Source organism: Myxocyprinus asiaticus, chromosome 46, assembly GCF_019703515.2.
Source record: "Myxocyprinus asiaticus isolate MX2 ecotype Aquarium Trade chromosome 46, UBuf_Myxa_2, whole genome shotgun sequence".
NCBI lineage: Eukaryota > Metazoa > Chordata > Actinopteri > Cypriniformes > Catostomidae > Myxocyprinus > Myxocyprinus asiaticus.
The window spans coordinates 16,209,208-16,224,610 of NC_059389.1; the positions used below are offsets into that span (position 1 = coordinate 16,209,208).

At 37.9% G+C, this 15,403-nt stretch overlaps 2 protein-coding genes across 2 annotated transcripts; one reads left to right on the plus strand and one right to left on the minus strand.

Moving 5' to 3' along the window:
- Positions 1–5,932: 5,932 nt before the first annotated feature.
- LOC127436026 (muscarinic acetylcholine receptor M2-like) lies at positions 5,933–12,346 on the plus strand. Its single transcript, XM_051689920.1, has 3 exons — positions 5,933–6,027; positions 9,038–9,909; positions 11,178–12,346. Exons 2-3 carry the CDS (start codon positions 9,087–9,089, stop codon positions 11,753–11,755), a joined length of 1,401 nt encoding a protein of 466 aa, XP_051545880.1. The 5' UTR covers positions 5,933–6,027; positions 9,038–9,086; the 3' UTR covers positions 11,756–12,346.
- Positions 12,347–12,958: 612 nt separating this feature from the next.
- On the minus strand, positions 12,959–15,161 carry LOC127436030 (F-box/LRR-repeat protein 14-like). The gene has a single exon (XM_051689927.1). It carries the CDS (start codon positions 14,724–14,726, stop codon positions 13,491–13,493), a length of 1,236 nt encoding a protein of 411 aa, XP_051545887.1. The 5' UTR covers positions 14,727–15,161; the 3' UTR covers positions 12,959–13,490.
- Between the last annotated feature and the right edge of the window lie 242 nt (positions 15,162–15,403).

Consider the following 15,403-nt stretch of genomic DNA (forward strand, 5'->3'; position numbering starts at 1 on the left):
ATGTGGGGAAAACTAATGCAAGCTTGCGTTTTTAACACTTATTGATGACATTTCTGAAGCTCAATACAATTAAAACATTTATTTAATTTATGATTTTTTTTTTAGTTAGTTCATTGATGTATTATATCGAGTCATGTCATTTCTTATTTGTTTAGCGCTTTTTACAACACACATCGTTTCAAAACAGCTTTACAGAAAATTATGCTTTAACAGAAAAAGCTGTAATATAGTAATGTATTCGAGTCATAATAGTGCGATTTAATAAAAAAAATTAAAAACATGATTGTAAACTGCGTCTTAATGAGTAATAGTAAATACATATATTTGTATTTAGACCCCCTGTGAGCAAGCTGAAGGTGACTGTGGCAAGGAACACAAAACTCCATAAGATGTTGGTTAAAGGAGAAAAATAATCTTGGGGGAAACCAGGCTCACTGTGGGGGCCAGTTCCCCTCTGGCTAAACAATATGAATATCATGTCAGTATTAGTTATTTATGTGTAGTACAAGTCGAGATTTAAAATTAGTAAACTAAGTAAGTGTTAAGGGCCAGTGTTTAAACAAAAATCTTTTGTGTTATTTTATATATATATATATATACACACACACACACACACACACACACACACACACACTGTCAATATTATTTCAAACATATAATTTTAGTCAACAGTATACATAGTTTTTCAAACTAGTGCCTGTTCAGGTGTTTAAAGAGTACTTAAAGGAGCCAATGGTCCCATTAAGTGAGATGAATTAGGCCACATCTGGTTGGTTTGGTTACAGTCAAATAAATTCAGATTCATGAGATTTTCTCCATATAGAAAATCAAAAGTGAACATCATTTATGGGCTTTAGAAATATTATCATGGCCTGCCTCATTATTTTACATATTATTTAAATTTCAAATGTCATGAGTATGCAAACCAGAGAGCAAAGTTCTCCCTCATGACCTCGACTGGTGTATTTTCCTAAAGAACCACAGTGGACGGCAGGGGCCACTCAGCCCATTTAATCAAAATGCAGGGCAACCATTATGGCATCTGATCTCATTGAACACTCATAATTTCCTTATTGTGAATATTTTTAAAAAACACTTCTTATCCACGATGGATTCCCAAACCCAAGTCTGAGACCAGTGAAAATGCTTCTGTTTTGCAGTTGACCAATTTTCATTATATTATATTATATTACAAGTTGAATTAAAAATGGAAAAATAATTTCTCAACAAGTTTGTGCAAAACCTGATGATCCATGTTTCCCAGCATGATTTTAAAAGTGGATCTTGTGTACTTTAGTGGAAGCAAGGAAATCTGACCTTTCATACAAACGTCTTAACATGGTCAATTTTGCAAATTTGCTCAATGTTGCAGATTTTCTTACATCTAAATATTGACACAGGAATAGTGCAGAATAATAGAAATAAATGGACATAATCATACACATATTTGGCACTGGGAATGCATTGTACAATCATCTAGCAGGTGTCTTTATGTTGAGTTAAAGTGGTGAGATGAGACAATAGGGATAATTGTTCTCTCTTCCAGCATGGTGAGACTTGTTAAGTCTGCGGACTGATTGTTCGCAGTGCTACTTGAACAATTGAATACTTCAGACACTACTGAAACAGGACATAGGGGTATAAATGTGTGTATGTTCATGTCTGTCATAATATTAAAGGCATGTTAGGATCAGGGTTGGGAGGGTTACTTTTGAAATGTATTCCACTACAGATTACAGAATACATGCTGTAAAATGTAATTTGTAACATATTCCATTAGATTACTCAAGGTCAGTAACATATTCTAAATACTTTGGATTACTTCTTCAGCACTGGTAGATTTTTTCACTTGTTTTGACTATAAAAACTCTGCCAGTACAGTAAGACAAAATACACGTTAAAAATTCGTTCTCTGAAAAACCGAAATATCTTATGCAGTGTTGTTTCTAAAACAAGATCAATCAAACTGGAAAACAATACAAAAATTATTATCAAGAATGTGATTTTTGCCCTAATATCAAAGGTCTTACTAGAAAAAAAGAAATTATGATCCAACGTGAATTTTCTTGATAAAAACATATGATCGTGCCTGGTAACGTGTGCATGTAAAATGTCTAGAAATAGCATTTTAGCTTAGCGTAAAGCTGACAATTTACACAAGGTTTATTTCTATTTCTTCTGCTCCAAACTTACTTCAAACTTTCTTCTCTGTCTGCTCGTATGAATGTAACACATCATAAGAAAGTGTTTCACCGCTGTTCAAATGCACTTTGGATCACATCATTTATATGTATAAATGTTTTCCATCTGAAAGGACTAAATATTAAATGAAACAAATGACAATAAAATGCAAAGTAATCTCTTCAGTAATCAAAATACTTTTTGAATGTAACTATTCTAATTACCAATGATTTAAATTGTAACTATAGTGGAATACAGTTACTTATATTTTGTATTTTAAATACGTAATCCCGTTACATGTATTCCATTACTCCCCAACCCTGGTTAGGATTATCTTTGCTACTCATTTTCTTTAAGGTAGTGACAATTTTATACATTAAATGCAAGCTACACGTTCATTTTGTTTGATGTTTTCCCACATTTAACTCTCTCATCGTGTCTCAAAAGGCTGCCTTTGAATTGTACAGACAAAAAAATAAGTAGACATATTTTGATGGCAACCAATACGTATGCAATTTTGCACTGCTCAGCAGCACCACCAAGTGGATGTACACTGCAACAGCATGGGCTTCTATTCTGACAAAGAAAAAAAAAACAGAAACAAATTAATAAATAAACAATTAATAATCAAGGCCCTGTGAAACTCTTTTATTTGTGTGTTTTTTTAAGCATGCAGTTCATACAGACAATTACTTAAATACACATTTTTCATGATGACCGTGTTGTCAATGTATAATAACCTGGGATTATAATGAAGAAAATAATAATAATAATATCTTTAAAAAATAAGACATAAATTCTCTTGTTTAAAAATATTATTTGTATTTAAAAAAACGTCTGTAGGTATAAAAATAGGTTGGTATAAAAGTTTTTCAAAAATGTGGTATGAAACCAACTTAGAATATAAAAAATAACTACTATGAAATTTCCATATGCATTTTTTTAAAATAAATAAATTAATAATCAATTCAATTAATATGTTTCTTTGATCTCAAACATCATTTTGAACATCCTTACTTGTGATTGACCTTCATACCATAATTCCTGCAGGTAGTAACCAAATAATTCTGAAAAAAAGTTTGTATTGACCACTGAACTCTTAGACCAAGTATTTGAGCAACAATGTTGGTAGAAGACATTGCAAAGTCAGTGCCTTCCTGATCATCTGTTGCCTGATGCCACTTCAAGGCCTCACTAGAGAATTTATGAACAGGAACTAAGACTGTGCTTTGTCTCGTGGTACTTGTAATGAGGTGTTTGACAGCACATTCTGACAAAGTTTCCACTGGGCGCTGGCACTCCTAATGGTCTTATGTCTAAGTAGTGTGTTCTTAAGAAACTTCCAGGTTAGTGCTTACAATGCTAGATGTATTTGGGGAAGAAACTTTTAATATCATAATTTAAATGCAGAAGAAATATGACTTTGGATCATAGATTGGCTTTGGAAGATAAAATAAATAGACTGGCATTCTTTCAGAGAGGACAGTTCTGTTGAAAAGTGTTAATTTGCCAGTTGTTTACTACCCTCCAGTCCTTTACTGTTAAATGTCTCTGTTGTTACACAGGGTTTAATATCCATATAGCCACTGAAGCAATAGTGCTGTGATGTGTTAACAGGCTAAACATTTGGCCACTGGGAAGTGGGAACTCAATTTACAACTGTATAGTTGTAGCCTCACACTATTACGAATATGCTAGATGAAACTCAAGGGTGGTCTGTCTGTCTGTCTGTCTGTCTGTCTATCTATTTACACTGAAAAAGGGAAAGCAGCTCTATTGAAAATTCTAATCCAGTACTTGAAATCAACTTATTACATTTATGTTTGAGATGAGAACATAATTATATTGCATAAAGTCCAAGTGATATTCAACACAGTCATCAAAAATTGATATGATCATATTGTTATGAAATGTTCAAATGGATTTAGACTATAAGGGATGATGTTCACTCAATGTGATTTTTATTGCTTGCTCAATTAACTTTTTGAAAATGAGCTAATATAACAAAATTATTTAGCATTTGGTCTCAATTTAATTTAATTATGTGCAATCCATCTACAGTATAATCCAATTGTATTACTTAATACACTTAATCCAATTGTGTTGGGACTATGTGAATAATATTTGTTGAATCAATGTATTGCTGAAACCGGGCAGGGGATTTCCAGTTCCCAGCATGCATGCTTTACATGGGACTGCATATATTTTAAAATAAGTGTTATTTGAATGTAGTTTTACACAAGTAAAACAAGTAGGAGACTGTTTAAAGTTTTGTTATGTTGGGATTTAGAGGAGTTTCTGTCATGTTGATTTGTTTTTTTTATTTTTGGGAGGTTACCATTGAAAAGAGTGGCGCTAACGGATATTTTGAAAATAGGTACATAATTATTGAAATTCTCATGAAGCACACTGAAAAAATTTGTTTGTAAAATTTACTTTATTTTGCAAGTTTTTGCACACACTTTTTCTAAAGAAACCTTAATAGTATAAAACTAATAATAAACTAATAATAAATATGACAAGGTTTTCAACTTTAGGATTAAAACATGATGACACTGTTGTAAAAAAGAATTGCAAAAAAATCATAAATAATATTTACTTATAAGCTAAAGCATACATTTTTACATGTTTTAATGTACATAAGTTTACACATTAGTTCAACTAATTTATTCAATGTAGAACGTACTTAATCTTTTCTGCTATATTTCCTTCACCACAAATTTTATTTTATTTTTTTCTTCAGAGCAAATACTTTATTTTGACTGACTGAGGATCAGTAATTTCTCAGCAACACCATACTTGTTATTCAGTACAAAAAGTCAAACTGTTATATATTATGCTAATGTGATTGTTGCTAACTAACAACAATCTGCAATGTTCAATAGAGTTATTTGAACAGATCACATTTAAGTTAGGTTAACTCAATTCATTTAGGTTTTCGCAACACAAAATATTTTAGTAGAGCCTACATTTTTAAATTGTAAAAATGTTCTTTGTGTGAAACCAATATCCACATTAAGTTATCTATCTGTCGGTCGGTCGGTCACGTCGAGTAGTGCGTAGTGTAGATAATACAAGTTAACATGACCCCCTCATAATCCACCTTTATAGTAAATGTAAACATGTAACTTTTATAGTAAACATAAAATGACAAACGATACCAAGGCCATACACTATTGTAGCACCATTTAAAGTGTCAAACGGATAAACATGTTAAAACTCCCGTGATGCCCACAGTACGAAAAGGACACGGGTCTGCTTTTAGCGAGATGTTGTTGTTGTCGCGTATCGTGAAAAACATTCTCTTTATAGCTGCGTTTTCGACTTGCACTGTCCTCGGTCCTTAAAACATTAATGTAAATGTTTGACACATTCACGATAAGATTTTGACCCAATTCCTTAAAGTTCCTTGGTTTTTCTGAGGGGTCGTTCACACCGAACTCGTCCTTGCGCTAAAAAAGCTAGACGCAGCGCCACGAAAAGCGTTTTTACCGTTGAAATTCTTTCTAATTTGACACAGCGTCTACAAAACATTATGTTTTTGCGCAAGACGCTGAAAAAACATTGAGACGCGGCGCAACGGTCAAAGACGTCAGTCTAACGCATGTTTACAATGGAAAAACAGCGCGGACGGACGCAAAAACGTGTTCGGTGTGAACGACCCCTAAGTCTGCTTCGCGCCCACCCTCTTGGATCTCATGTTTACACACTGACAGAGAGGAACACGCGCACACCTCACCCTGATGCTCGCAGAAGACGGACGCTACTGAAAATGATCTACCCTGTCATTTCCATTCAAAGGAGGTATGATTTGATGGACGACGAGCAACTGACAGCAGAAATCAGGTGATGGACAGTCTGGAATTTACTTTTATGATTTCCACAGGTTGAGATATGTTTGTAGTTCACACATATCATACAAAACTAATACATGATAGCTGAACAGTGTCTTTGAAATGGCTTTTAATGAAGCAAAGGCAAATCTCAGTCTTTACATTGTTCATTTAGTAAAGAAATCACTATAGGATTTATTGTGTAACTAAAAAACAAGTGTTTCTAATACAGCTTTTACCATCGTAGGCACACTTTTGTTAGTATTACAATATACATTATAAAAACCAATGTATGCAAAGAATTTCCTCCAAAGCAAAACACATATAAACACACAATACGCATACAAACTTAAAGGTACAAATTTTATCACCGGTTGTAAGATCGCTGTTCCTTGTCACAGCGCTGAGATATTTCCCACATGGCTGTCCTGTGCTCCTGTCTTTCTAACAAGAACTTGTGGCACTAGCCAGAAAGGTGAGGTGAGAAAAGCTCTGTAGTCAGTACATTCAGGATTCGGGATAAACAAAATTTATGTTTCTCAAGTTTTTTGCTCTTTTTCTTTTGGTCTAAAATTAATTTCACTTTAGAACCAGTCTGTGATGGATGAGAAGAGAGCAAATGTGACAGCACATTAGTTGCATTATCACTCTTGCGTAAAAATGATAGTCAAAAGCCAAGCTCCAGTAGTATGATGTACCATGTTCAGATAATTCACATTAGATTAGGTTATAATAACATAGCGAGTGCAATATACAACCTACACCACCACACTTGCTCTCTCTAACTCACTCACACACACACACACACACACACACACACACACACACACAGCTGTAATGTTTACCATGAGAGTGATGGTGACCAGACCTCATAATATCTGCTCTTGACAAACAGACTAACCGACCAAATCCCATTAACTTGTGAGCACAGTAGTTAAAACTCAGCCTCATTCATTCTAAGTCAACCCAAACAGTACATATTTAATCATTAGCAGACCTATTTGAGTATAAGCCATCTGTTATTAATTTGTATTATAAATTATGTTGCTCTGCCCAGGATTTTCCAACAAATAGTTGGAAATAAGATATATAACAATTCAGACACACAGTAGTACTGATCAAAACTGAAGCATGTACATGCTGTTCTGCTATATGTTCTAAACATTTTGGCCCTAAGGGGCCTTCCTTATTAGAGAAAATATGATGTATCATAGTCTATTCATACATCCTACTATTTGAAAATCTCTAAAATAAAATCACATTTAGGTGTGTTTTTTCCTTCAGTGTTATCACTCCCATCAATGTGATACTGTTCTCTTGTGCCTTAATGGAAGTCTGGTACCATATAACCCAATGAAATAATCATATAAAGTGCAATGAACCCTCTGTTTGAGAAGAATGTTTGGCAAACAGACTCCCCCCTCACACACACTAACATAATACTGAAAAGAACTAAGGAGGAGTGGTCTCATTAGTGATGCTTGCTCATATTATACTGTTATTTAACAAAATTAGGATAGGGGTTTTCCAGAATTCCTAAAACTTGACCAAAATTCCCAGTTGTAACTCCTCCTAGAGCTTTCAGGCTACATTCACCAAACTCTGCACAGACCTTCAGTCTGGTCTGACTTGGTTTATCCATAATGGATGATCAAAAATATACTTTGGCTATGGCAACACTAATATGGTTTCATTTTAAACCACGTTGATTTTGCTAGTGTCTATGCCTTTCATCCACACTGGCACGCCTCTGGTTTTCCTCCACCAAAAACTGAGAATTCCGAAAATGCTCTTCATAACCACATATTTTTTTTTATCCCCTTTTCTCCCAATTTGGAATGCCCAATTCCCACTATTTAGTAGATCCTCGTGCAGTTACTCACCTCAATCCGGGTGGCGGAGGACAAGTGCCTCCGCTTCTGAGGCTGTCAATCCGTGCATCTTATCACGTGGCTCACTGTGCATGACACCGCGGAGATTCACAGCATTTGGAGGCTCATGCTACTCTCTGCAATCCATGCACAATTTACCATGTGCCCCATTGAGAGCGAGAACCCCTAATCACGACCACGAAGAGGTTACCGTATGTGACTCTACCCTCCCTAGCAACCGGGCCAATTTGGCTGCTCAGGAGACCTGGCTGGAGTCACTCAGCACACCCTGGATTTGAACTCACGACTCCAGGGGAAGTAGTCAGCGTCAATACTCTCTGAGCTACCCAGGCCCCTAAAAAATGACATTAGGAAACTGAAACTTCAAACGAATTAGGGATGTTGCCTTACATTGACAGAATGTTCAAATGATCTATCTGTCTCTCTGTCCATCCGTCCGATAGATCTATCTATCACTCTAGCTATCTACCTACCAACAGTCTCTACATCCTGGTAACCATCCACAACACCCTAGCATTGTGACGATTAATTTTTCCATGGGCAATCACTACTCACATTGTCTTCAGAAAATGTTAACATCTAGTTCTGTGGGGGCCTGGGTAGCTCAGCAAGTATTGATGCTGAGTACCACCCCTGGAGTCGCGAGTTTGATTCCAGACTGTGCTGAGATCTCCCAAGCAACCAAATTTGCCTGGTTGCTAGGGTCACGTTGAGTTAACCTCCTTGTGGTCGCTATTAGTGGTTCTCGCTCTCGATGTGGCACGTGGTGAGTTGTGCATGGATGCCGCGGAGAACAGCGTGAAGCCTCCACACGTGCTATGTCTCCGCGTTAATGCACTCAACAAGCCATGTGATAAGATGCGCGGGTTGATGGTCTCAGACGCGGAGGCAACTGAGATTCGTCCTCCGCCACCCGGACTGAGGCGAGTCACTACGCCACCACAAGGACTTAGAGCACATTGGGAATTGGGCATTCCAAATTGGGGAGAAAAAAAAATCTAGTTCTGTATGTTCTGTCCCACTGTTTTTGTGTATTTTAGACCAAGTAATATTCACTGAGCTATTTTAACATACCTTGCAACTGTATTTTTCTTATATAGACAATAACTAGTGTCTATTTTCTACCCTTAGGCTTTGACATTCATATCCTGTATTAAGTCCATAAAAGAAACGAAGAAAGATGGAGACTTCCAATCTAACACTTGCTCCAAGCTCCAGCCATTCTAACAACAGCAACCTTTTTCTAGACAGTCCATTCACACCTGTCAAGTTTGTTCTCATAGTTCTTGGACTGAGTACTCTAAGCCTGATCACAATTATTGGCAATGTTCTAGTCATGCTCTCCATCAAGGTCAACAGAAACCTCCAGACGGTCAACAACTACTTCCTGTTCAGTCTAGCATGTGCAGACCTGTTCATTGGAGTGTTCTCCATGAATCTCTACACAGTATACATTGTGATTGGGCACTGGCCTTTAGGACCTTTGGTCTGTGACCTGTGGTTGGCTCTGGACTATGTGGTGAGCAACGCCTCTGTAATGAACCTCCTCATCATCAGCTTTGACCGATACTTCTGTGTCACCAAACCTCTCAGCTACCCGGTCAAAAGGACCCACAAAATGGCAGGCATGATGATTGCCGCTGCTTGGATTCTGTCTTTTATTCTCTGGGCTCCAGCCATCCTGTTCTGGCAGTTCATCACCGGGAGCCGAACAGTGCCTGAGGGCGAGTGCTACATCCAGTTCTTCTCCAATGCAGTGGTCACATTTGGCACTGCCATTGCTGCGTTCTACCTGCCAGTCGTCACTATGACTATACTGTACTGGCACATCTCCAAAGCCAGCCGCAATCGCGTCAGAAGCAGAGCCAGCCAAAGAGGCCCTTCAGTCAGTAATAATGAAGGTCAAGTTGTGCCCACAACTGAGGGCAGTGGGGAGAGGAAGTCAATCCAAGAAGCAGAGGAAATGGTTCCACGGAGGCAGAGTGCCTCTGATGCCACTACAGGCAAGTCGAAAACATGTATAACTTCTAACATTATAAGTGTGTATTTTCATTTTCGTAATGTCATCGTTTTCCAGAGTATACAGTAAAAAAAACGAAAGTTTTCATAACACTATTTTCATTAGATTTTTTTCAGTAGACATTAGTGTGTATGAGAGGTGTAAACATAGCGAAATTAATGAGTTTACAAATGGAAAGATATTAGTGTCGATGTGACTTCTGGCCATTTTCAGTTTTGTAACATCATCGTTTTCCAAAGTATGCAGTTCGAACCGGCGATTGGAGTCGGACACGCTAGCATGAGGTTATAAAAGCCATGGCATCTAGCCTAGGTCGCTAGTGTGTCTCTTAAGGCCAGGAGAGTGAGGTTTACACACCGCACAGCTATCACGTACCTGCTGGCTACCGTTACACTCACCCCCCCTTGACCTCAATCCCATCCGGGTCACGTCACCAGTGCACCATTCCTACTCGACCTGCTCTGAGTGGGATTCGAACCGGTGATCCACAGCATGGGACTTAGAGCCCATTGGGAATTGGGCATTCCAAACTGGGGAGAAAATCCAAAAAAACAAAACAAAGAACGTTCATTCCATTCATGCCCATATCAATGTTCTTTTCCATTCAATGCACATACAGTATAGTGACCAGAACATACATATCATGCTCCACAAAGGACCAAAAAAGCACCATACTACTGGTACGCTATTTTCCAAGTCTTCTGAAGTCATACAATAGCTTTGTGTGAGAGACAGACTGAAATTTAAGTCATTATTTGCTCAAAATCTTGTCCTCTGCCATAGCTGTCAAATTTCATTACAATTGTGCATATTTAAACTTAGTTTAACATCTATGATGCCAAATGCCATTGGTTGTCACGTGCGTAGTCACTGATCACAAGAGGTATTGCTATGTTACTTTGGAGCTAACCTGCCCCTATATGCTTTCGTTTTATGGAAAAGAACAGGGTGAACATTCTTCAAAACATCTAATATTTAGTTTCATGCTTAAAAGAAAGTCACATGGGTTTAGAAGAACATGAGGGTGATTAAATGATGATAGAATTTAAATTTTTAGGTGAACTATTCCTTTAAATCTAGCTATTTTTATAATAAAATAAGTCATGTTACATCTGTAAATAAAGGTGAAAATATAAATTCAATATGACAACATACAGGGATTCCTTCCTCTAAGTTTGCTTAATCAAATATACAAAATTGTCATGATTGCCTTTAAAAATCTCATTGAAAATTCATTTGACCAATTTGCAGGAGAAGAGAGAGAAAGTGAGAATGACTCTTTATCTGGCAGTGTGCTAGCCTCCTCTAATCAGAGGGATGAGGACGCCATATCTCCAAGCACTAATAGTGACAACAAAAGCAGACAGACCCAGTCAGCTCCTCTAGCCAAAGAAAGTTGGGTCAAATTTACTTGCTTCAGAACGCCATCCCAAAAGGACCTGGAAAACACCTATAAACCCAGCAATGGCTGTCAGAACATGAACAATGGCAAGGAAAGGCTAAGTATAGTGTCACAGAAAATTCTCATTCCACGTTATCAGAAGAAGAGGAAGAATTTATCCTCTCGAGAGAGGAAAGTAACAAGGACCATTATGGCCATTCTGGTGGCATTTGCAGTCACGTGGACTCCCTACAATGTCATGGTACTCATCAACACTTTTTGCTCAACCTGTATTCCAAACACAATGTGGATCTTTGGCTACTGGCTCTGTTACATAAACAGTACAGTTAACCCAGCTTGCTATGCCCTGTGTAATGTCACCTTTAAGAACACCTTTAAACAGCTTCTGACATGCAAGTACAGGAATATTCAAAGAAGAAAACATTGAACCTACGAAGAGTTTCGTCAAGAAAATTGCATCAATTCCTAGGTTTGAAAAACTAAAACAAGGCTAGTATAGAGCAAAATGTTGAATGGGATATTTAAGTACTAAACTTTGCTTGTGATTATAAGTTTTTGATGCTATGAAGTATTAATAATTTTCTCTTCGTTCCTTCCAAACTTGTTGCCAGGACTTTATTATAATTTTTTTGCAAATGCTTTTATTCCAAACGAGAATGACTGTCATTAGTTAAGTAAAGCAGAATAACTCAGTCACCATTCACTTTCATTGTATTGAATTTTTTTTTTTTTTTTTTTTTAAGAAAGTGAATGGTGACTCAGATTAACACTTGTGTGTGTGTGTGTGTGTTCCACAGAAGAGGGAAGGTCACACAGGATTGGAACAATATGAATTTAAGTAAATGATGCCATTATTTTCATTTTTCTGGCTGAACTATCTCTTTAACTGAGCTTAGACCATGTGAGTAATTCCCTGATCTTATAGTACCTTAACAAATACAACCATGTAAATTTAATTTTAATAAGTTATTTCTGATATTTAAGGCTTGTGTGAAATTCTGCTAATCTGATACATGTTGCCATGGTTTAATTGTTGTGTGTTTCAATAAATGAATAACATTTTTCAAAATCAATGTCGACTGGTAGAGGTGAAGTGCGTTCCAATACAATCACTGTTAATACTAGGCATGATGAAATTAATGATACTTACATTCTCTGTAATTTAACAGAGCCTACATATCCTGAACCACATTTTCCATGCGTATAAAAGGAAAGTATCCCATTTAACAAGGATGCACAAAATAATTTAAATTCATTGCATACAGTCCATTTACACTTCCAACTTCTTATGAATGTACTGACTGTGTTCATATAGCTGGTGCTTGACAGGGAATGGACTGTATAATAGGACGGAGATGGTGTCGGATGAGAACCTCCATTGACCCGATTAATGCCTTGCGTGCGAGATTTTGCCAAACCCATTTGCGCCTAGACTTAGCCCACGCTTGCACGAAAATACCAAAACTCCATGGCTATGCCCATTGACTTTGCGTTTATGAGTTTAGGCATTGCGCTGAGCTTCACGCTTGCATGCTTAAAATAGGGCCCTGTGTGTCTTTAAATATATGTGCATGTGTGTAATATTCACATTCATTGGATGTTTCTCAATAACAGAAATAAACAATTTCAGTTAAAAACAAATTTAGCTTTAATCATTTATCATAAGAAAATAAACACATTTTGTTCGTCTTCAACAAGCAAACTGGCCTTTTTTATATAACAAAGTTTAAATTGCTTATGTTCTATTTTACCAGGGAGGAATTTCACAAAATAAAGCGGCAAACATGTTACTTTTTTCACCTCCAATTGACATAATATTGCTGGTATTTCAGGATAAATACTTAAAAGGCAGCGACAAAAGGTGTTTGTCATTGGAAATGAGAATAAAATACATTTCATAATATCTCACCTCAATATGAAGCTCTAAAACAAAGAAAAACACAAAGGCATTCAAGGGAACCATTAATTTTTAGACTATACAATTAGGAAGGCTGTTCAGTGTTTTATTGCTGACTTAATTTGAACTATATACGTAAAGCCCCTTTTCCAAATGGGCTCAGTAACAAAGTACATGGCGGTGCTGAGACTGTGCATCTTAAAATACCTTGTCTAATACATCTCTCTAGAAAATGAAGGCAACTTTGAGGTAGTGTAAACATTAGCTAAGAGGTGTAGCATGGCAAGATCTCAGAGGCGTCGCCCAGCCCTTTCACCTCTGTCATTTGCCAAAGTCCCAAGTTCAACACTTTAAGGCAGGGCAGCTGCGTAATCCTCTCGAGTCCTCTTTTTGTTATTTTGGTACAGCCGTACAAGTCAATCCCGGTCAGCTGGGTCAAGTGGTCAGCTATGAGCTCAAGTCCCTTGTCTGTGATCCGCACACACTGCCCAATGTTTAAAGTCTTCAGTTCATGCATTTGCCGCACCATCCTGTTGATTCCATCATCGCTGATGTGGCATGAGCAAAGCGACAGGGACTTGAGTTGGTACAGGCCCTGGGCGATGTACGCCAGACTTTGGTCACCAACTTTATCACAAAATGACACATCCAACCCGTACAGCCTCAGCGTGCCCATTGAAAGATGCATGATGCCTGTGTCACTGATATTATCACATGATCGCAGGTTAAGAGTCCAGAGCTGAGTCATATGAGACAGATGGATCATGCCAGCATCTGAGATGCCACCACAGAAGCTCAGGTTGAGGACTTTCAGCTTGTTTAAGCCCTTAGAGATATGCTTGAGTGACAGATCGGTCAACTTCTGACAGTCCTGCAAAGTCAGATGCTCCAAACTTAGGCAGCCCTCCGCAGCACTGCGTGTCATGCCAGCCAGGTGCCCGATGCCAACATCTGACACGTGTCTGCAACTCCTCAGGTTGAGGCTTTTGAGATTATGTAGGCCCCAGGCAATGAGCAATAACCCTGTGTTAGTGATATTACTACATCCACCCAGATCCAACAGTTCCAGGTTCTTCAGGTACTGCGCAATCCGGCCTAAACTGGAATCTGTGATCTGTTTGCAAAGGCTGAGGTTAAGTATTCTCAAAGAGGGTATGTCCTGCACAAAAGCATGACCAAGGCCGTTATCTGTTAAATTGTAGCATCCACTCAAGTTAAGGCTCTCGATGTTGGGCATCCCTTGAATGACATAGCTCAGACTGCGCCTCAGGCTGAGGATCTGCACCTTCTTGATCCCTCTGGTCTGGAGACTGGGGAAGAGTGATGGGTTTGCTCTTCTCAGATGGAGTTTCGTTTCTACTCCCCTCCAGACGGATTTATGGTACGAGGCGTCTCTCCACGCTATGCATACTTGCGCGACTCTGCCTTTGCCCTTCACGTCCAGGTAGTTAAAAATCATCGCTAAAATCTCGGGGAAAAGGCTCGAGACGTGGATCTCCATTTCTAAAACAGCAGCTTGTTAGCTTAGTAAAGTTAGTCGGCAAGCAGTTTGGTGTTCTACCGGCAAGGACCGCATGTAAAGAGAGTATGGCGAAAAATAATTAATCAAGCGCGTGCAAACGCAATGCAAACAAAATACACGTAAAACAAGCTTGTTTTGTATTTATTTAAAACTTCCCCTGAGATGCATTTGCGTGAAATAACCAGCTAACGTCGAAATACAGACTGTTATTGCAGCGCCAGGTCTTCGTAACGACAATTTCCAAGCCGGGACACATTTTTATTTTTTTTTTAACAAATCTACGTATTATATCCACAAAACGTCACTAAAAAAAACTCGCTTTCAGAATGTGAAAACGTACGGTTGAAGACAACAAATTATTTCGCGTGAATATAGATCAGCCATTTGACGAAAACTATGGAGTCCGATTTCCGGTAGCCTTTGTCTTCGTCTATTCAAAACAGGGGGGTGATGGCTAATCACGGGGGTTTTATTATATCGAAAAAGGCTTAGGTTTATGTTCAAAATGTCTACATCTGAAATTAAATGCAATCACAGTACTTTAACAATACGTGATGCGTTTAAGTAGATCAAATGAAGTAAAATATATTTATGTGAAATGTCTACAACCCCCTATGCTCCAGCGGCCATTGGACTGTCCTTCCGGCTCAACGTCA

What these genes read in the sequence shown, in the direction of transcription:
- LOC127436026 (XM_051689920.1), top strand. Translation starts at nt 9,087, where the DNA reads ATGGAGACTTCCAATCTAACACTTGCTCCAAGCTCCAGCCATTCTAAC. An exon ending in TGCCTCTGATGCCACTACAG is followed by an intron (nt 9,910 to 11,177) that starts GCAAGTCGAAAA and finishes ACCAATTTGCAG; the next exon opens with GAGAAGAGAGAGAAAGTGAG.
- LOC127436030 (XM_051689927.1), bottom strand. Translation starts at nt 14,726, where the DNA reads ATGGAGATCCACGTCTCGAGCCTTTTCCCCGAGATTTTAGCGATGATT.